Genomic DNA, 22,735 nt, shown 5'->3' with positions numbered 1-22,735 from the left:
CTCTCTTGTAAATTAACAATTTATATATAAATTAATACTTCTATATAGATAGTTGCGTATATAGTCAGTACAGTAGTAGTATTTTTTGAAAGCATTAAAAGTTGGATGGTTAGCGTAGTGGCTCGGTGATTAGCACTGTGGCCTCACAGCAAGAAGATTGCTGGTTTGAGCCCCAGCTGGGTCAGTTGGCATATCTGTGTGGAGTTTGCATGTTCTCCCCGTGTTGGCGTGGGTTTCCTTCGGGTGCTCCGGTTTCCCCCACAGTCCAAACTAGGGCTGTGCGATTTTGGGAAAATATCTAATTGAGATTTTTTTTTTTTTTTACAGATATTGTGATTTCGATTTGATTTGCGATTTAATTTTGTATTCAATCTTCAGCATAATAATCTGTATTGTAACTTCTTACTGCTAAAACTGCAGTGTTAGTTGAAAAAAGAACTGAAAGGATATTAACATTAACATTTATTTAAATTTGTTTTCAAATATTTCCAAATTCAGGGTTCTTGCACCATTTTAAAAGTTAAATTTAATGCTTTTTAAGACCTTTTTAAGACCTCAACAAATTTAATTTAAGACCCAAAAATTATATAATTTCTTTGGAATAGGCTACTTATTTTAATGCTTTTGTTAGATTTAAATAAATTGTGCCTCGTCACAGTATGGATAACCCACAGTACCTGCCTTTTGGGTGTCTGGTGGTGAAATGAAACTGTTATAGCTGACTGTGAGGGGGCGTCTGAACTAGAGCTGTAATCAGGCTATGAAAGGTAGGCCCGATAGTGCCCGAACACGACAGGTACATTTTTATTGACAGCTTTTTAAAAGCCCGAAGCCGTTTATAGCCCGACATTATCCAAATGTGCACATGCACAGCTCTTTTGTCTTTTTTCATGAATGAGTTGTTTATATGCGTTAACATTACTTATCCATAACATAGACTACAGGCCAAGTTGGAACAAAAAAAATAAAATAAGCCCCCTGTAACATCTTAACATCTCAACACTCTAAATAGGCTCTGGGTACATACACTTAACGCATAAATTGGCCAACGCACCAATAAAAATAAGTATTTCTTAGCAAATGAATTAAAATAAATGATAAATGATGACGGGTATTTGGGAATAACGAAATTAAGATAAAGGCTCAGTGGGATTTGTTTTGCCACTTAATACTACTTCACAATAAGGCGATGGTGAAGCTGAATAATAAAAGAATAAAGCCAGCATTAGCCTGTATACTCTGACTACATTATGATTTTATTAATATTTAGTTATAATTTAAAATTCTTTACTCATCAAGATTAGGTTATGTGTTTTGTGGGGGAACATTATTGAATCCACTGTAAATGGCTTTAGTGCAGTCCTGCGCTCACTGAGCACCCTTTCTCTGCTGCTGCTACTGCCCAGGATGCACTACTGATCTGGCTAATTTAGCATGTTTTGGGTAGGATTGTTTGTTCATCTTCCAGCAGTCAAGAACATTCATTTCATTTTCCATGGCAGCAGTTTCAATGCAGCGAGTGGCCTCGTCATGTCCTGTCAGCTCGCTGGACACTGGCATGAATGAAATGTTCATCGGTGTATGTAAAAGTGCCAAACTGCAGTTAAAGTCACCCAAAATGACAGGAAACTCTTACATGAACGCACTTCACGTAAACACCTCAATTATATTATTGTCTATTAAGGCAAATAACTAGACTACAGATGTCCCTGTATACATCCGCGCTAAAATATCAAGATGAAAGTCATGATAGCTTGCGTAGAATAGACCCAGCTCCCAACCCAACTTTGAGAATAGATTAACGTCAATATTTTTTTTATTGCGCGATAGAAGTCTCGCGTTAACGCAACTCATACACTACGGCCAATTTAGTTAATCAATTCCCCAATAGTGCATGTGTTTGGACTGTGGGGGAAACTAGAGCATCCGGAGGAAATCCACGCCAACACTGGGAGAACATGCAAACTGGGGACTCGAACCAGCGATCTTCTTGCTGTGAGGCCACAGTGCTAACCACTAATCCACTGTGTCGCCCAAAATGACATTTAAGTACCCTTTAAGGGCCTTAAATTTCTCTAAATTGTTTTATTAACCTTTAATCCTTTTTAAGACACATCATACACCCTGATAAAAACAGGCAGATGACAACATAGCTAGTGGCTGACGCTCAGGTGTGTCAGAGCTGAAGTGCGCCTGGATGCGGAGGGGGATTTTTTCCAAGTCACAACCGAAAAGCATTGGCCGTGGACCCGCCGCAGCACAATAGACCGCCTACCAAGAATTCAGCGCTGTGGGCAAGGGGTTATGTGCCATCGCAGACGATCTGGTGCCAACCTAACAGCAGCACAAAACACTATTGATCTGTTTTCGGCTGCAATCTGTGTTTATTCCACTCAAAGACCAAAGGCTCCATTATTTTACTACCTCTGTTTTCTGCGAGATAAAAACAGCAGAACAATGGAGGCACACAGATATTTGCTCACTCATGACACTGGGTGACATTCACATGCACCTGTGGCATCTAAAACTAGGCCTCGTGGGTATCAGGCGTAAGACGCAAACACAAATGAACAGATGTTGAGGACGTTCTGTTTCTGCTGGTTCCTGCAGGTGAGGAGGATATCAACTGATCCAATCAGTGAAGGGCAAATGCAGAACAGAAAGAGGAATCAGCACATGGTTATGAATATCTGCACTTACCCATGATTCCACAGGAGAACAGAGCTGTCCCCTGGCTCATGGTCAGCGGCTCCTGCTGTAGAAACACACACAGATCAGAGTTCAGATAGACTAGATAGACACCTCTACGCCTGCTTACTGACTAGAGCCGTGACAAAACTAATGGTTTGAGAAATCAATTCTGCATTCAGAACAGCAGGGCTCGAAATGTACCTTTTTGCTGGGTAGCACTGGTGCTCTTAACATAATAAATTTAGGCGCATCAGCCAAAATTTATTCGCACCCACCAATTATAAGCACCGTTACTACAAGTTTTATACAAACAGATTTATTGCATTTGAAATCAACCCTAATCAAACTAACAAGCAAAAATATATATGTGCATGCGTGAGGCAAATATGTCTTAACAAAATCCCATTATCACAAGAAAATAGATTTGATAACAGAACTGAGTGACCAAAGCATACACGGAGCGCTCACCGGCCCTGCACACAATGCTTGACATGAATGAATCTGTTAACGGTATAACTGTGCTGTTCTCACGGGTGCTGTCTGATATTGCACTGATGCTTTTGACATGTACTGTACCCTATTATATGCATACGTCATGTTAATATCAATACCGGTCTTCATAAGTAGCAATATTAGTTTAGTCAGTGCAAGCCTGTTTGCGGTGGTGTACGTGGTGTTAAATTTGACATATAGCTGCCCCTTGCACGGCGGACAGCATCTGGCAATTATATGAAGGATTAAACAGAAGCTCTCGTGCTAGATGTGGCAAACAGTTACCTGAAATTTCCATCCCACAGACATTTCAAAGCGGACTTGAAGCCAAGGAAAGTCTTTTATCCACTCTTGGAAAAGTGTAGACATTCAGCACATGGTCACTAGTAAGATGTGTCATTATTTGTAACTTTAGGTGGTTTCTAAAACAAAATCTGTCAGTGTTACGCCTGTTTCACACCGCAAGCGTCAGCGGCGCGTGAGCAGAGCGTGAGCAGCGCGTATGTCGAGCAGTAGCAGCACGCAGGCGTTTGCCTTTCACACCAGCTGCGTCTGCAGCGCGCAGTTCTTCGGCAGCTGCTGCAGAGATCAACCTATCTCTGTCTATTCTATCTAGTTACCCATGTCTCTCTATATACAAATACACCTTTTAAACTTTTCATCTGTCCAGCGGCAGAATAACAGCTCGTTAATTCATGCTCGTGCAGATGATGAAACGGACAAAAGTTACCAATGCATGCCATTATTTTACTTATTTTCGTGTTGTCAGATTCACAGTGCAAACAGCTCCCGGTAGGAATAACTCGAGTGAAAATAAAACAAAGCAGATTAAAACTTTCTTCCTCTGCTCAGCTGCACAGCACACAGCGAGCTCACATAATCCAGTATGCGTGTCGAACACTACCCACAATACACTTCGCTATGGACTACAAATCCCGTAAATATTCTATTTCCCCTCTCCTACAACACTAGTGTGCAACTTAAGCAAAACTGATACTAAAATTGTTTTACATTTGGTTTTGTAGTTCGGGCCTAAATAAATGTTGCCGTTTTTAATCGTTTTAAGTTCATTTGAATGACTATATGTATACCATTTGACGTTATCAACGTATTTATTGGGTAAAATTGCTACTTTTTACTGTCATTCATTGTGTTTTGGTCATTATCAATGCACTGTCACTTTAATTGAGCGTGAGCAGCGCGTCAAAAATAGACCCAGCGCCGAAACTATCGCTGCACTGCTGCTTCGGCGACGCTCACGCCTCGCTCTGACGCCGAAAACACACATGCTGCTCACGCTCTGCTCACGCGCCGCTGACGCTTGCAGTGTGAAACAGGCGTTATCTTCATTCTTATCTTCAGCGCTTTACAGTTTTTTGCGGTAGTAGCTCTCTCTGTCATCCCAAGCCAGAAGGCATTGACTGAGTGATTGACAGCTGATATTTCAGTGCTAGAGCAGTGGTGGGCCAATAAGAAGAGCGCGAAGGCGGGACAAGCATTGCTGGCTTTGTTTTCTGCAGCAAGTTGACATGACAACTGTTTTAAACCATTCCTGAGCGCTGCGTTTCGCGTTTCAAGTGCAGAGATGCATTCTGCGTGAATGTCTCCCAAATCCACGCATGTGGTGAACATTTTGCAGTGAAAACTGGTCGCACACAACAATTTTATGCACTCGCACACATGCTCCCAAATATTTGAGGTCGCATAGATAAAAATTCGGGTGCATATGTGATCAAAATGGTCGCAATTTCGGGCCCTGTGCTCGAGCAGTATACAGGATGGTTACTGTCCCAGTCAGGGGTGCATTTCCCAAAACCATCGTGAGCCAATTAAGGTCGTAAGTTGTGTCTTTACAAGCATAATTCGTTGCTTTGCGTTTCCCAAATCCATCGTTAAACGAACATTTGCAATCTGCGTCGCAAACTTGTGCACTTGTTACTACACCTCTGGAACTGTAGTTAGAAACATAGTTCCTGGCTGTGTTCTATTCCCACTTATCCCCCCTATTAATTTAAAACATTCTAACATTTAAACTTGGAATGACTAAAAATAAAAAAAACATTGAAGGTCATCTCTCTTAGGTGTGATTTGCTTTCAAACTATTTTACAGTTCAGTTTTAGCGATCTTCATGTCTACAATTGTGCTCCCTTCGCAGTGCACTTTGAATGCATTGATGTCATTTTTAACACTGCCTCATGGCAAAAGCTATAGGTGACCTATTATTTAACAGCGGGACACAGCATACTTTAATGCTTTTAATATATAGTGGATTATTAATTAAGTATCTGTACTGTATGTGACATGGACCTGCTGATCAAAACATTTCTGCAGTGGTTTGCATGTTTTAAAAAAAACAATATAAATGAACAATATCCTACTTAATAATAATAATCATTATCATTAATATTATTATTAAAGTAGGATTTTTTTTCATTTCCTAATGAATAATAAATGTTAAATTTATTTTCTTAGTAAATCGCCTCATTATTTATTTATTTTTTATGATTTATATTAGAGGTGTCACGATTTCGAGTTTTAATCGAAATTGATCGAAATTTATGCTCAATTTCGATTATTGAATCAAAAAATAGAATTGTCGATGCTGCCACGCCCCCATGTCACGTCAGCTTGGCCTGCCAAGCGGGAAAAAAACAGGCTTGTTGAAGTGCTCGTTAAACTGCAGAAGCAGGAGACCCGTCGACAGAGCTTAAACCCTCTCCTCTTTCAATAAAGTCGCCGGTGTGGAAGCATTTTGGATTTCCAGTGAGTTATGTTGACAACGTTCGTGTTGTCGACAAAAAAACACAGTTTTGCAAGCTCTGTTATGTACGTATTACGTACGGTTCGTCCGATAGACAACACCGGCATCGCGATCCTCCTCCCGCCCCCGTTGCAAATCCGCTCGCGAAAAGTACACACTCAGCCCCTGTTTACACTGTCTGTGTTTTTAAATGGCATTTTAGAACGACAACGATTTGACATCCACAGTGGCGTGTTGCATTTCTGAGCAGCCCTCCTTCCTCTCTACCTCTGAAAATGCACATCACGTGACCACACAGACACAGACGCACACACAGCCATGCGCTCGAGACAGCAGGTCCAGGCAGTCAGAGGACTGCTTCAGTCTTTCACTCACTTGTACTTTGTCATTTTAGCGAACACCTCAGATGCTGTTGGCTGGTTCCTGTTGGTTGTGCGTCTTTTTTTACCAACGCCATTATAACGACACAGATCACTGCCTATTCACGAGTCCCGCAGAAAAAGTGATGGACAGGTGGTAATTATGTGTGTTTCTTGCCTTTATTCATTTACTGTATGATTTGTTTATGGGTAAAACAAAGACCATGCAGGTCAGGTAGTTTAAACGGTAGGCTACAAATAATTAATTGGTCATTAGTTAATTTATTATTCATAATCGAAAATCGAATCGAATCGTGCCTTTAGAATCGGAAATGTAATCGAATCGAGGATTTGGAGGATCGTGACACCCTTAATTTATATATGATATTAGCTGTGTGACTGCTGAATGACCTACAAATATTATTTTAATATCTTAAAAACCAAAACAGCACAAACTAATATTTTTCAAGCACAATTGAATGAGACTATTTTGCCGGTGTTGTGTGTTGGGTGGGGGCCAACTTCACGGAGGTGCCAAAAATCACAAAAAGAAACTCCTTGAAACCACTTAAAGGAGAGTTTAAATTCATTTTTTAAACTATTTTTTAAACTATTCCTTTAAGTTTCTCTACATGGAACAGGAGCCAAACTCTGCCGTGTCACTATAAGCAGCTGAAATCCTCTCGAGGGCACCAGTGATCATTACTGCAGCTGAATTATACATGAGGCTTGACATCTATCTAGACATCTAATGTGGCGTTTCTTACCGGCTGCAGAGACGCTTCGGATGTTACATCGTCAACCGCCTTCTTTTCCAGTGTTTTAGTGTGAATAATTACCATGGCAACACACATCTTTGCCACGGTCCATTCCAGTGCAGGACAGTTGTAAAGAAGCTCATAGCCGATCCGACATCACACCGAACCCCTTCACCTGCACACACACACACACACACACACAACAGGAACGTCAGATAATCCTCTTTGAACTTTTTTTGGTCAGACAATGGTAAGCATGGGTCAGTATACGATTCTGATGGTATGATAAGTATCACGGTATTGTAATTACTGCTCTGAAATAAGTTCCTTCTAAATGTCTTGGTAAAAACAACAGCTTTTTTCCTCATTGAACACAATATACACTACCTGACAAAAGTCTTATCACCCAAGTTTTACGAACAACACCTAATACAGGGCTCGAAATTAACTTTTTTACTTGGTAGCACCGGTGCTCCCAATTTCAAATATTTAGGAGCACCAAAAAAATTTTAGGAGCACCAGAAAAGATTTAGGAGCACCCACCAAAAATGATTGAGCACCACTGCAAATAGTTTTTTGAGGGATTTATTGTATTTTAAAACAACATTAATAGGACTGACAAAAACCAGAAACAACTATCTAACTAATGCTGCGAAGACATTGATATTTGTGTGCAATAATTCCAAAATGAATGTCTAATACTTATAGAATATTAATGATGATGAAAATGACAATAATAGTAACAATGAATTACATTTCTCATTATGATGCTGCCTTGAATGTGCATGAATGTAGGTTATCTGCTATAAAAAGTCTGCTACTTTATGAAAAATAATTGTATAGTTTGCATCAAACAAAAATGAAGCATTGCAGAAAGAAATATTTATTTTGCACTATTGTTTTTATATGCCTGTCAATTTAATAAATAATATTTCTGCTACAAAACAAACAAAAGATTATAATAAATCATTCAATTCAATGATGAAAGCTGCAAAGCAGTCATCAGTAAATAAATAAAAAAATAATATACACCTCAAAAAAGAATAGACAAAAGAAAGTAAGTAAAGTCTCACTTCTATCACTCTTTAAAAGTTTCGGTTTCAGTTTGTGTCAATTTAAAGGTTCAGTCTGAAATTATCTTCATGTTTATGTGTTAGTGGAAAGCAGGCGAGTCAGCCGACCCAATTTATGAGCAGCATTCTTGCGCTAACCATCGGCGCAACACCGGTCTTTGTTATGAGCCGCAGTTTCAGTGTAAACTTAGTAAAGGCGAGCTTCTTTGGCGATGATATGTACAGTATTAAATTTGACTTTTAGCGGACATTTGCGCTGAACACGCAGTGAATGCAACGCATGGAGATTCGGGCACCTTCTCCAAGAAGCGCGTACTCGATTGATCTCAGCTAGCGGATCATTATTCACCACGTGACGTGTCATGATCGCTTTCATCTGCGCCTCAACTTTAGGTGGGGTTTGCAAACCTGTGTGCTTTAAGTTTTCACTCTTCAGCCGTTTGCATTTCCCGTGGTCATAAAAGCTCCTTCCCTGTCATCTGACAGCGGAATACCTTGAGTGATTGACAGCTAATATGAACCAATTTAGCGGCAGGGAAGAGCGATTCAGCACGTTTTTAGAAAAAATCAAAACAGGTCGCACTACAACCATTATCTGCAGTCGCACTAATGCTCCCATATATATTATGAGGTCACATAGATTAATTTTCGGGCGCATATGCGACCAAAATGGTCGCAATTTCGAGTCCTGTACTAAGTTGACTTCTAGTTGGACCAAGCTCTCTGCACTGTCCTCTATCTATAGGAGAGTATAGGACAGACACTCTATCTATAAGAGTATCGACATTTAAGCTAAATTTAGAATACTTTATTGAAACATTTAATTTCAGTCAGCCTTTATCAATAAAACAAACAAAAGGTTATAATAGATTTGAAATTACGATCTCTAAACCATCCCCATCATTCCTCCTCCCTTCCTCGCCAAATCAAATGTTACCATGCGCCAACTTTGGCCAGTGAGCCCTAGTTTGGGCATTTCTGATCTAGATCCTAACACAAGCATCAGCAAAAGTGACATTAAGAAACTTCTGATCCTAATAAGAAAAACCCTGCCAAACACAACCAACACTAAGAAAGAAGAACGGTGAAGGTCATGTGATCGATTCCTTCAGGACAGACCGAAAATAAGAGTGACCTCGCGATTCTCTAAACATACACAGCTCCTCCTCAGCTGATGGGAGCCAGATGTGTGTCCTTACAGTAATAAAAGAGCATCAGTCACAACATCTCTCAGTATTTAAAAGCTGGTCAGACAGAGACCCTCTGCTGATAAATGGCTCTGTGCATTATCAGAGGAGAAGAAACGCAGCTCACTGACTCAAGTTTCCAGGATCTGTTGATTTCATGACAGCGTGATGAACAACATTAGTGCAGTCCGAAATAAACACTTACATTTATTTTGTGTGGATGGATGGATACTATAGACAGACGGACAGACAGACGGACGGACGGCGTAGGGGTGTAACGATTTATCGTTGTACGATTTATTGCGATGCAAAAATGTCTCGATATGCATCGTGGCGTTATGACGATTTGATTACGATATGACGTCCGTTTTCTCTTATTAGTTGAGCTGTTTGCACGTGAGCTACATTCCACCTGCTGTCGCACGTGGGTTCAGATTGCAGCAGCAGTAATGTTAGCAGACCAAGATGAGTGGAGCTGAAATAGAGGATGGCCCATGCTCTCAAAATCAGACGTCTGGCAATTTTTCGGTTGTACAGTCATTGCTTTAGACTCGTCCGCTTTTGACACGCATACTGTGTCAAACATCCTAAGTTTTAAAGTCTTCACAGTGGTTTACATACTTTGCACAGCGACAGGGATACCTCCTAATGGTGTTGAGAGAGTCGCATACTGTATTTATAAGGTACAATTCACCCTAAATATCATTCTGTCTTCATATAATGTTCCCGCCGCAAAATCACACATGACATGAGCTGACCGTGAGCTGTTACTACAGAGGGCGGACTGATAGACGCGCGCGTATGGCAAGCCGTTTTAGCATTTAAACCTTTGATCTGACTATCCATAAATATATTTAGAGACATCTCTAATTATATTTTGACTAGTCATAATTATAATTCGACTAGTTAGAATAACAATTAGAGATATCTGCAATTACAAGTGTACTAGTACGAAATCAGATTGGAGATATCTGCAAATATATTATGACTAGTCATATTCCTCCATTGACTTCCATTGAAAAATATTTGCAGATATCTCTAAATGAGTTTTGACCAGTCACAATTGTAATTAGAGATATCTCTAAATGAATTTAATTAAATATGAATTAAATACCTGGAAATGTGGATTTTTTTTTTTGCACACACAAAAAACGCAAGTGACCAAGCAAAGCCTTAAGCTCTTACTGTTAAATTCAATTGAATAGAAAGCTTTTTTTTTTGCACCTTTACTTAAATTGTTCCTTAATTTTGTCTCTGTCATTTCAATAATATTTTTAAGAAGTTTTTAAATTGTTTTATTTTCCAGAGACAGGCCTGTTTAATTTATTTTCTTAAACAAGGTTCAGTTTAACAAGTTGAAACAAAAGAAATACATAAAAATAGTTTACTTGGTAAAATTTGCATTTCAGTTTAATTTTAAATTTTTATTCTAAATATCGTGATACATATCGAATCGTGAACATTATATCGTGATACACATCGTATCGTGAGCTGAGTGTATCGTTACACCCCTAACGGACAGACAGACGGACGGACAGACAGACAGATAGATTGATAGATTGATTGATGAGATAGATAGATTGATATGACTAACTATGATTAATCTTTGCCCAGCACCAATTCTTTTTTAATATTTAAATGAAACGCACCTATGAAAAATATATGACTTGTCAGTAATCATCTTGCATGTTCCCGGAGTTACGTCTGACAGCCAGAAAACGGAGCAGACATGCAGAGAGACGTGTGGCGCTGCTGGGTGTTTGATATCCCACACTCACGGGACACTCGGCCACCGATAAGCCTCTATCTGCAGGGCGAGTCTGACTTCAGTGCTGAGGATACGTGACTCGACATAAACACAGACGTTTCAGGCCCATCAGAGGAGCTGCACATTTCCTCCATTTCACAAACACATTTAACCCTTGTAGAATGTTCACACTGACTCCCCTTTGGTTATGTTGGTGCTGTTTTTGCCCCATTGACTTCCATTATAATGACATTTTTTAATTGCAAAGGCATGACAGCATATAATCATGCGTTCTTGACTGTTGCTGGTTTTGCCTGTTGGGAAGAGGTCAAACGTCTAATTTATACTGTTGATCATCCGTTGGCACCATTAACCCTTTAGATCAGGGGTACCCAAACTTTTTCCTTTAAAGAGCCAAAAACCAAACTTGACTGTGGAACGAAGTTGAATATACCAAATCGCATCCAAAATAATTTTATAAATTTTTTTACATAATACATGTGTGCGCTGTGCATATCTATTTTGTATATATTATAAACACTAGGGATGCACCGATATGGATTTTTTTGGCCGATATCGATAACCGATAACTCTTCAGATTTGGAGGCCTATAGCCGATATATATATATATATATATATATATATATATATATATATATATATATATATATATATATATATATATATATATATATATATATAGGTAAATATTTCAAAACGTTATATTTTTATACAGTGAAAAACTAATTTTATTTTTAAAAACGTCATAAATGATTGAACTGGTCTTATGAACTGAATAGTCTATACTCAAAGCAAAAAAGCTATAATTTGAAAATTGCAAGGTGATTATATAGACTTCTAATCATTCATTCATTTTCTTGTCGGCTTAGTCCCTTTATTAATCCAGGGTCTCCACAGCGAAATGAACCATCCACTTTTCCAGCTCATTTTTACGCAGCGGATGCCCTTCCGGCCGCAGCCCATCTCTGGGAAACATCCACACACACACACACACACACACACACACACACACACACACACACACACACACACACACACACTACGGACAATTTAGCCTACCCAATTCACCTGTACCGCATGTCTTTGAACTGTGGGGGAAACCAGAGCACCCGGAGGAAACCCACACGAACGCAGGGAGAACATGCAAACTCCACACAGAAATGCAACTGAGCTGAGGATCGAACCAACATAATGGTTTGGTTAAATTGAAAACGACGATCTCTGTCAAAGGCATTCACCCCAATCAACTCCCAATTCAACGTCTCTTTTCAGATAGGATGGGGGGCCAAACCAAAGGTTATGGGCTTACTTTGGGCTCTACTTTGCGCAACTCTGCTTTAGATAGAGCTGTGCAAAAAGGTTTCTGGCTTTTGATTTGGAGTTCTGTGGAGTAAAACAGCCGATTATAGTATGCGTGCAAAAAATACACTTACTATGTTTACAATGAGTGTTAAGGGGCTTATTTTGATTTTCTCAGACCTATCAAGGCTGTAAGTGTCTCTCTTACACTCTCACGCACACTATACTCAAAAGCTAGAAACTATACTTTGCACTGTAACTGATGATCAACAGTAAAAACTACAAATCTGACCTCTTCCCAATAGGGAAAACCACCAACAATCAAGAATGCACGATTATATGGTGTCATGGCTTTGCAATCAAAATGAAAATCAATGGAGTCAATGGAAGTTTATGGGGTAAAAACAGCCCCCAACATAACGAAAGGGTAGTAAATTTGTGTTTTGATCATTTTTTTCAAGCATTATTCCAAAATATATGTAAAAATATGACTTGTCATCAAAAATCATTACCATTTGCTGAAACACAGAAAAAGCTGTGGCCAAATGACCTCAGAGTGGGTGAAAACATCCCCAACAGCACACAAAGGGTTAAAAAACGTCATCATTTACTCAATCAAATATTGTTGAAACACAGACGACTTTCTCTCACATGAGGAACAGAGAGAAGCTGAAGTCTTTACATCCTCCTATGAAAACACTGGTTTACACGCACACACATGAATAACACTGCATCCTTACTACATGTGATTCAACGTTGTGACTATTTCCCAAATTAAAATGAGTTTATTTCATATCTATCTGCAACTACAATGCACAAAACGTCTATTTGGGAAATAGTTTTTAGTCCTGTGACGTCACGGCTAATCCTTTCACAATAGTTATTCGTTGTGTGATATATTGCACCAAATATATTACGATAAACAATATTACTGTCATTTTAAGACCATTTATGCTACTTATTATGTACTGCCAGAATAATAATCATTACAATGCAAGTACACGCTTCTAAAAAACACATCATATTTTATTCCTAATTTAATTATAGTCATTTTAACAGTTTAATAATCAGGCATTGGAGTCAGAATGTGAAAACACGTATCCTAAATAAAAAATAATAAATATTAACAAATAAGAGCAAGGGAAAGAGTAACAGGCTGCGATATTTGCAACTAGGGTTGTAACGGTATGAATTTTTCACGGTATGATAATCGTCTAAAACAATACCACGGTTTGACGGTTTGGCGGTATACGGTATGTTACAAATGTTACAAAATAATAGAACAGTGAAGCAAATTTGACTTTTTCCAAATAATATATTTTTTAGTTACTATAAACAACACCACTTACAATGAACAAATAAAAAAATAAGAAAATAATAAATAATGTGTCAAAGTCCAAATAAAGTCCAAATAAACATGGTGCAAATCCTCAGTAAAAAATAGATATAAATATGTACTATACTATAAATAGTTACATAACGAAACTAGATTCAATATGGAACATCTTTAGGTTTTATGTGCCAGCATGGATATGGTTGTCTGTGGATATGGATTTGGATATGGTTGTCTGCAATGCAGACAAACAGCTGCACCTTCATTTGCGTCTTTTGAAAACAGCAAGAGCAGCAGTTCGTCTTTGCTGTGTCACTGTTTTGTCATGTTTCTGTGCTGCTGTAACCGCACTGATTCCGGAGCCTCTGAAAGTCCGCAAATGTTATGTGATACAGCACTGGAAAGCTGAGATTCTCTTCTTTATGCCAATCTTTGAATTGTATGAATCGGATCAGCGGATCAAAAGTTATTAAACATTTAAGAGCAATACTTATTTTTAGCCGCGGGCGGCTGTCTGTCTTTAAGGGTTAAAACCGTTGATATGCAATTGTTCATGGTATGATAATCGTGCACGTTCAAATCGTGGTAGACCGTCATACCGGTATATTGTTACAACCCTATTTGCAACCAGAGCTATTTTCAGATTATCGTCAGACACCCACATGAAAATATACTATAGTAATTTATAGTAAACACTACAGTATTTTAACCATACTCCACCAATAAAGATAGAGATGTTGCACAATCAGCTCAAATGTTGCTGAAATTGTAATGTATGGGCAATATATATTGCATCACCAAAAATGAGTGAGGTCATGTCCATGTATTGTCACTATATATATAGATTATTGTGAAAGGCCTAGTCGTAGCTGAACAACAGCATAAACTACAATGACGATGATCACCTCAGGTACTGATTATGTGCTTATTTCCCTGCTAAATGCTACTGATGTGAGATCGAAGACCAATTTAAATGGAATTTATGAATATAATAGCAGAAAGCTTATGTTAGATCTGTTAAATAACTAGCAAACATAAAGCTTATATATGAATGTTAGAACTTTGACTGTGCAAACCAGCAAATATAAGTCACTTAGCATGTACTTTTAATAAATGTTAAGAGATAAGAGGTTTAATATGTATTAATAGGATTATAAAGCTTACTTTAATGGGAGTCTAGTGCACTGTTCTGCACTTCTGAACGAGTGTGGTAATAAATGTTTCTTGTCAAACAGGCTTGTAGGCCTGTCACTATAATAAATAAATATTCGCACAACACATTGACATGAGTTCGGTCATTTTTGGTGATGCAATTTATAACGCCTATACATAAACCAAGCAACATTTCAGCTGATTGTGCAACATCCCTATTTCTGGAGGTGTCAGAGTCAGTATGGTTAAAAACACTGTAGTATTTACTTTAAATGACTGAAGTATATTTTCATGTGGGTGTCTGACGATTGAAAATAGATCTGGTAGCAGATATCACAGCCTCTTATATATTATTTGTAATACAATATTGACCTTTAATACAACAGCAAGATTTATGAACTGTTCCTTTAATTTTACCTGCTCTTTTTAAATGTATCAAACTAAACTGCAACACATGCACAAAAGACAGCATGAGCATTTATAGCAAATAAACTAATGTGAATTTTATTCCGATTGCTTTTTGAGCGCTGTCTTACACCGCTGTCTTCACCTGCTCAACAGAAAGGGCTGCGCTTGGCTTTAGAAATGAAAGCGCTGTTCTATCGCATGGGGGCGCCGCAGTGTTACGTTTATGTATATATAATATTTGATTATTATATTTAACCATATCTAAAGATATTTAATAACCTTTCGGCTGTTTTTTTGAACTTATTTAATAGCCTTCTGCATTTGCATGACGTTTGATCTTGAATAATAATGAAAAAACAAATGCAAATCACCACGCTCTAAAAGCTAAATAGGCACTGACACTGAAATGATTTCAAACAAGACTCGATACAACAGTGCGGCGCGGGACAGGATTTGATGGTGAATACGATTTCGATTATGGCTTCTAACGATTATGAAAAACCATTAATCGAGATAAACGATTATTGCATCATATACCAAAAGCGCGAAAGACCGCGTGCTTATGTGAGTGTGCAACACGCGCACACGCATAAGCACGCGGTCAGCATTCGGTCTCATTCGCATACTGAGACGAGCAGAGGAGCGCAGACATCTAAAGTCATCTTAACATCAGCGCTTTAATGGTCAAATAGGTGTCAAAACACGGTGATTAGTGATTATTCATATTAACTAGGGATGGGAAGATTAATCGATATGTATCGATACGCGGTCATGCGCGTGCACGATGCGAGTGCATCGGTTGAGCAGCAGAGGACGAATGAAATTTTGGAAGCAAATCGAGATGCATCGGTTTTTGCGAGATGCATCGATTTTTCTGAGATACAGCTTATATTTTTAACATAGAATGTATTTTTTATTTATTAACAAGTGTTGTCAACCTGTTTTTGGCGCATAATTTAATCGACCTACATAAAGTAAGCCTTAGCAACGGATTTGCGGATGTGTACACTTACACTACAACTCAGTGTATCAGGTGTGCGGATGAAGCTAGTGGTGCGCCCTCAGAAAGCGCGAGAAGCAAAACAAACATTTTATTCCCCACTGAGTTTTAAATCTAAAGTATGGCAACATTATGGATTTAAGGATGGACGACTTGACAGGACAGATGCAATTTGCAAAATGTGCCGCGCATCTGTAAAATACGCGGGCAGTACGACTAATCTGAAATCTCACTTGAAGCGGCGCCACGGTGTTGTTGTGAAAGCATCTTCCAGTGTTCCTGCATCCCCGCCTTCCTGCTATGCTTCAACTGTAGCTACCAGCTCCAAAAGTGGTGAGAAAAGCATTGCAAGTTTTTTTCCATGCGCAACAGTTTTGTGCGCTCTACGCCAATAACGAATGCTATTGCATTGTTCATCTGCAAAGATATTCAGCCTAGTGTCACGGAGAACGAAGGTTTTAAACACCTCCTCCTGTTAATTTTTATTTAATTATAATAATAATATTAATATTAATAATAATAATGATAAAAATAATGGGTGTCACGGTGGCACAGTGGGTAGTTTGACCACCTCACAGCAAGAAGATTGCTGGTTTGTTATATTTTTATTAGCCTGTTGTTTACAGTGACAGTGATGTTTCAAAGCAGCATAACACTGCTAGTTCACCACCTTAAGTTTTGAATATTCAGTGGCAAAATATATTTGTAAAACTTGTTTTCATAGTTGAAAAGTTAAATCACAATTCTTGTTGTGCAATGCTAACCTTTATGTTGAAAGAGTGCAAATATATATATATATATTTTAATATACATTGCACTTATACATTCTGTTTATCTTGAAAATTTTTAAATAATATGTGCTATATGTTCTAAAATGGCCCTCTACTGTAAACTGACACTCTGGCTCTGAGAGAAGAGCCAGTTTGTAAAAAACGTCATGGTTTTGCTTGGTTAATAAATAATCAAACTCATTCAATGGCACAGCATCCTCTTTCACATAATCTCATAAACTTGATTTATTTAGTTAGTGCTGAATTATCGCATTGTATCGTGATATTGGTGTGAATCGTATCGTGTTGCATCGCAATATGTCACAAATGTATCGCTAATATATCGGATCGTATTCTTTGTATCGAGATGCGTATCGGATCGGCATTATAGCTTAGATGCCCAACCCTAATATTAACCCTCATTTGCGTAATAAACAAACGAGTTGAGAATCAAAAGACACGTGAAGAGAAACCATTAAAGTGACAGTGCGAAATTCTGCCGCCTGTTTTATCATTAATCAAACCACGAGAACATCCCTTACTGCTCCTGACTGAAGGATTTTTGTAGTTAAAGTGTTTTTCTTAGGGTGAAGATGCTTAAATAACAGTTTGTTTCATATTTTTATTCTATTGTATTAATTTCTCTTTCCTTTGCAGGGTGGAAAATAACTGTATATATACAGTTGAAGTCAGAATTATTAGCTCTCCTGAATATTAGCAACCCTTTTCCTGCAATTTCTGTTTAATGGAAATAATTTTTTTTTAAAGTTATTTCTGAACACAATAGTTTTGATATATCATGTCTAATTACTGATTTGTTTTATTTTTGCTATGATGACAGTACATAACATTTTACTAGATGTTTTTCAAAATACAAGCATTCAGATTAAAGTGCAATTCAAAGGCTTAATTAGAGTAATGAGACAAGTCATTGTATAACAGTCGTTTCTTCTGCAGACAATCAAAAAATATATTGCTTAAGGGGGCTAATAATATTGACCTTAAAATGGGTTTCAAAATAATTAAATCTGCTTTATTCTAGCTAAAATAAAACAAATAAGACTTTCTCCAGAAGAACAAAAATATTAGAGGAAATACTGGTAAAACTCCTTGCTCTGTTTAACATAATTTGGGAAATAGTAATTAAAAAAAACAAAATTCTCAGGAGCGCTAATAATTTTGACTTCAACTGATAATCGTTTAGAATAATCGTGATTACAATTATGACCAAAATAATCGTGATTATGATTTTTTCAGCCCTAGTTCATGCCGGTATCTGCTGCAAAATGGATATAATATACATCTAGGCACAAAATAAACAAGGATGCTGTAAGATTCTTTCAGAAGGGAGGCGGATGGAGGACTCGTTTTCCATGTTTTTGTTCAGTTGAGCGCGAACAAAATGGGAATACTATCGTCGATCGGCACAACCCTAAACCAATTTTCACTTTTTAGTGAAAAGTGTGTGTCCTAACAGTGTTGATAGCAGCGTGGGACACACATGTGACCGTCAACATCTCAAAACATGTGTTTTGGTGTTTCCTGAGCCTTTAAGAATAAAATATTATGCGGATGAGTGCACTTGCGTTGTGATGATATTATATTGTCATTCTGGCATTATATAATGAGGGGTATAAAATGATCATAAAATGACAATAATATCAGTTATCGGGATATATTTTGATGCAATATATTGTATAACTAAAAAAGGATATCATGACAGGCCTGAATGCTTGTAGCGTAGATGTAATGCAGCACAAAACTCCATGCATGTAAGGCATACAGATGGGAATGTTGCAGAAGAATTCAAACTGAATTTGTCAACCTTAAGGAATTTTACAGAAGCCTATAATGATGTGTGTAACAGAATAACGAGGATCATTAAAGTGCAAGAGAGACTCGTGAAACCGAGCTGCGGATTGACAAGGGAAAACATGTCAGATTCTTCATGACAGTATGTGAGCCGCAGGCACCGTGTCCTCATTCTTCTGTGATTCTGGCATGTTAATGACTTTCCACTTAGGCAAATTATACTGATAGTAAAAAACAGCCCCCAAAACATGACGAGTTATAGATAATAGAGTAATAAAGGTGTTTTCAGAGCAGCAGAGTATGATTGCATGCGGGAAAGACCCAGAGAGCCAGAAAAAGAAAGTTTATCATTATAAAAACAGAGCATTATGGGCAAATGGAGAAACACAGGGCCGTCTGGGCGAACACACCCATGAGGTCTAACGTTTCGTTCCCAAAGCTCACGCTCAACGCCAGCTCATTCTGAACATAAATCTTCTCAAAACCAAAAGCGTTAATAGAAAACCCCTCCAGAAAAGGGCAAAAGCGCAGCTCCATTCAGCACCTGCCTGTCGCCGGCGGCCAGGGTTTCAGGGCTTTTGGACGTTGCAGTGAATCAATTAGTCATATGAGCTTGCTGCGAGTTCTGAGCCAAAGCAAACTAAACCAGAGGGAGAGGCGCAGCCGCGGGCTGTTTATGAGCAACAAAAACATCACAGATCTAATTGTGAAACACTTGTAGAAATGAAGCTCGACTCCAAGCAAACGACGAGAGCCAAGAGCTTCAAACCCAAGTTTACAGGCCGTCGAAGAGCGCAAAAGCTGCGATCACGCGCCAGCAAACAGCCATAGGGTTAGCTTTCACAATAGCAAGCGTAAAGGACCCAGCGAAAGAATGCTCGGCGGATGCTTTCATGAGACGCAGCTGCCCGACCGCTTAACATAAACACAAAGACGAGACACGCACAACGTCTCATTTCATTAGCGAGAACCTCACGTTCACTTCAGACCTGCGGCTGCTCGCAAAAGCTGTGAAGAAGCGTCAATAAACGAGCCTGCGCAAGAGTTTGTTTTACTGTATGTTCATCTGGAAACCGGCCGCTGGTTAAATTGTTACCAGGCAATAACCCACATTTGCACAGCGAGCCACAGCGACACGCACAAAGACTGCATTCATGTGCTCTCTGCAAACCCACTGATGGCAAACACACGCTCACCTGAAAACATCCTCAACTTCACCCGGAATGACTGACATTATAATTTCAGACGCGAGTTCAGCAGAAAGTTCGTGCTGCTCTTTTAGTGTCAGTCTGCAAAAATGACCACAAAGCGTGAGAGGACTTCACATGACCTGTGACCTAAAGTGAATTATAGAGCACATGATGATTTGCCTGAAGAACAGACTGAATTTTACGCCATTTACTGCTGTCTGTGTCTCTTGCGTTTCACCTACTAAACTGAAGACACGTCTCGGGAACATCTGTGCTGTTCTTTAAGGCATAGTTCACTCAAAAATGAGAATGTCCTCACTATTTACTCACCCTCAAGTGGTTATAAACCTTTATGAGTTTCTTTCTTCTGTTGAACACAAAAGACGACATTCTGAGGAAAGCTGGAAACCGGTAACCATTGACTTTCATGTTAGGGAAAACAAACACATTGAAAGTCAATGGTTACCAGTTTTCAGCGTTCTTCAAAATATCTTCTTTTGTGTTCAACAGAAGAAAGGTTTTAAATAAGGGTGAGTAAATAATGACCGAATTTTCATTTTTGGGTGAACTATCCCTTTAATGCGAGACCTAAAATACTTATTTATTGCACACAGACATCACAATTACGCAAGACACACCAATTGCATTTGTTTACATGTTATAGCATGCCTGCTAACTAAAAATAAAATTGTAACAAAAAAAAAGGTTAATTTTGAATAAATATAAATAACATTGTACATTACATTTACACAGAAAAAGCAACATGTGAGTACTGAAGATCTGCAATATAGGGAATTAATAAAAAATTAATTAGGTCTGCACAATATATTGTTGCAGCATCAATATCATAATGTGATCATTCACAATAGTCACATCGCAGGATATTCAATGTTGAGTTTGCATAGTAATTTATCATTTGCATGTGTTTTTGAGGCCTGCATGAGGATTTTTAAAGCATCAGAAATTGTACCATTTGTAACTTTATATTGATCAAAGTCTAATTTCTGTTTAGTTTGCTTTTGATTACGACCTTTATCGGATTCAATTAATCAAAAATTGCTATGTACATGGTGGACTCTTAATCAAAGTATTGTTTTAATTAGAGCTGCACAATTAATCGTTAAAAGATCGCAATCTCGATTCGACCCCCTAGACCAGTGGTTCTCAAACTGTGGTACGTGTACCACAAGTGGTACGGAGGCTTCCTTTAGTGGTACGCGGAGGAATGAAATATGTCATGTACATGCTACACACATTTCAAAATTTATCAAAAATAATGGATATAATACGCCATATATGACATATAGCCTAAATTTCTGAGGTAATCTGCCACGTTTTTTTAACTGTGCAGAGTTGTAGCTGCTTTACTGGGCCTACGACGCTACTGTATTTCAATACTGCTCATTTTGGTGGTACTTGGAGAAACAATTTTTTTCTGAGGTGGTACTTGATGAAAAAAGTTTGAGAACCACTGCCCTAGACGATTTTAATCCAGCATTTCTACGATTCTGTCAATCACATTTTCAAGATTACATTGACACCTCTAAATGATGTTGAATGAGTCGCATACTGCATTCATAAGGTATAATTCACCTAAAAATGTCATGTTGGTTTCATATAATGATGTTTTCGCGGCCGGGAAATCACACGTGACGTGAGCTGCTGACCGTTAGCTATTATCACAGGGCGTGCGCGCTCTACTTAATGACAGACACGCGTGCGTCTACTTTAGTGAACAGAACCTGCAAATGTTGTGAGTAACAGGTAATACGGTTGTACATAATATTCAGTTTGTGGCACTGAGTGATCGTTTGAGAGGCGCGTGAAGTATGAACAAGTACTTAGCAGTCAAAATTAAACCGAAAGTCTGCACTTCATTTAAATGATCATATGGCATTTTAAAGTTGTAATTACGGCAAGCATTTGATATGTTTTTTTCTTTCATAGCGAACACACTGTTATGCATGAAAATTAATGCTTACAATGTCAGTATAACTACTCTAGCCTATATTGCTGAATATAATCTGATAATGGCAAATGTCTGATTTTACCAGTGAATAAATTTGTCTAATATGACAGATTGCAAGCATATATCTCAAACATAATAATTTGATATTATAATTATTATAAGAAGAATAGAATTATTTATAGAAGCCAGTAGACCTGCACATAATATTATTATCGATGTTGTGCCATATGTTTGTTTTTACCATACCTTTATTTTACATATACAGAATCGTGAGAAAATCGTGATCTTTATTTTAAGCAACAAAAAAATTGCGATTCTCATTTTAGCCAGAATCGTGCAGCTCTAGTTTTAATCATATTAAAATCGGAGTATTGGTGTCCATGTAAATATGGTGAAACTAAAACGATGGGCCCTATCATACACCCGGCAAAATAAGGCGCAAGACATGTTGCTATTTTCCGACCATAATTTTCATTTTATATATCATTTAATTATTTACACAATGCATACAGCTACGCAGTATTATTTTACATTTGATCATTCAGTTACTGCACCTGAATACTGTTACCGTACGTTTACACCGAAAGCAGCGAGAGCGTCATAGTAGCCGGAAGTCATTCATTTTCAATGAGAGCCGGCGGCGAGGAGCAGCGCGGCGCGTCTTCGCCGGCGTGGGCGCAGAGGAGAGTTGAAATCAAGTCAACTTTATGGT

General features: G+C 38.3%; 1 protein-coding gene across 6 annotated transcripts in view; it reads right to left on the bottom strand.

Moving 5' to 3' along the window:
• Positions 1–22,735, bottom strand: part of fam53b (family with sequence similarity 53 member B) — a 50,023-nt gene that overhangs the window by 12,778 nt on the left and 14,510 nt on the right. For 4 of the 6 annotated variants that reach the window (XR_012387522.1, XR_012387523.1, NM_001007187.1 and 1 more), the window contains 2 exon segments: positions 7,072–7,237; positions 2,701–2,755 (listed from right to left, as the gene is read on the bottom strand). Coding sequence is in view for 4 of the 6 variants with exons in the window: in NM_001007187.1 (NP_001007188.1) it covers positions 2,701–2,755; positions 7,072–7,158 (142 nt within the window). In the remaining 2 variants the exon portion in view is untranslated. 6 annotated transcript variants of the gene reach the window in all.

This window comes from Danio rerio, chromosome 12 (genome assembly GCF_049306965.1).
Source record: "Danio rerio strain Tuebingen ecotype United States chromosome 12, GRCz12tu, whole genome shotgun sequence".
NCBI lineage: Eukaryota > Metazoa > Chordata > Actinopteri > Cypriniformes > Danionidae > Danio > Danio rerio.
This window is presented reverse-complemented; position numbering and strand designations above follow the sequence as displayed.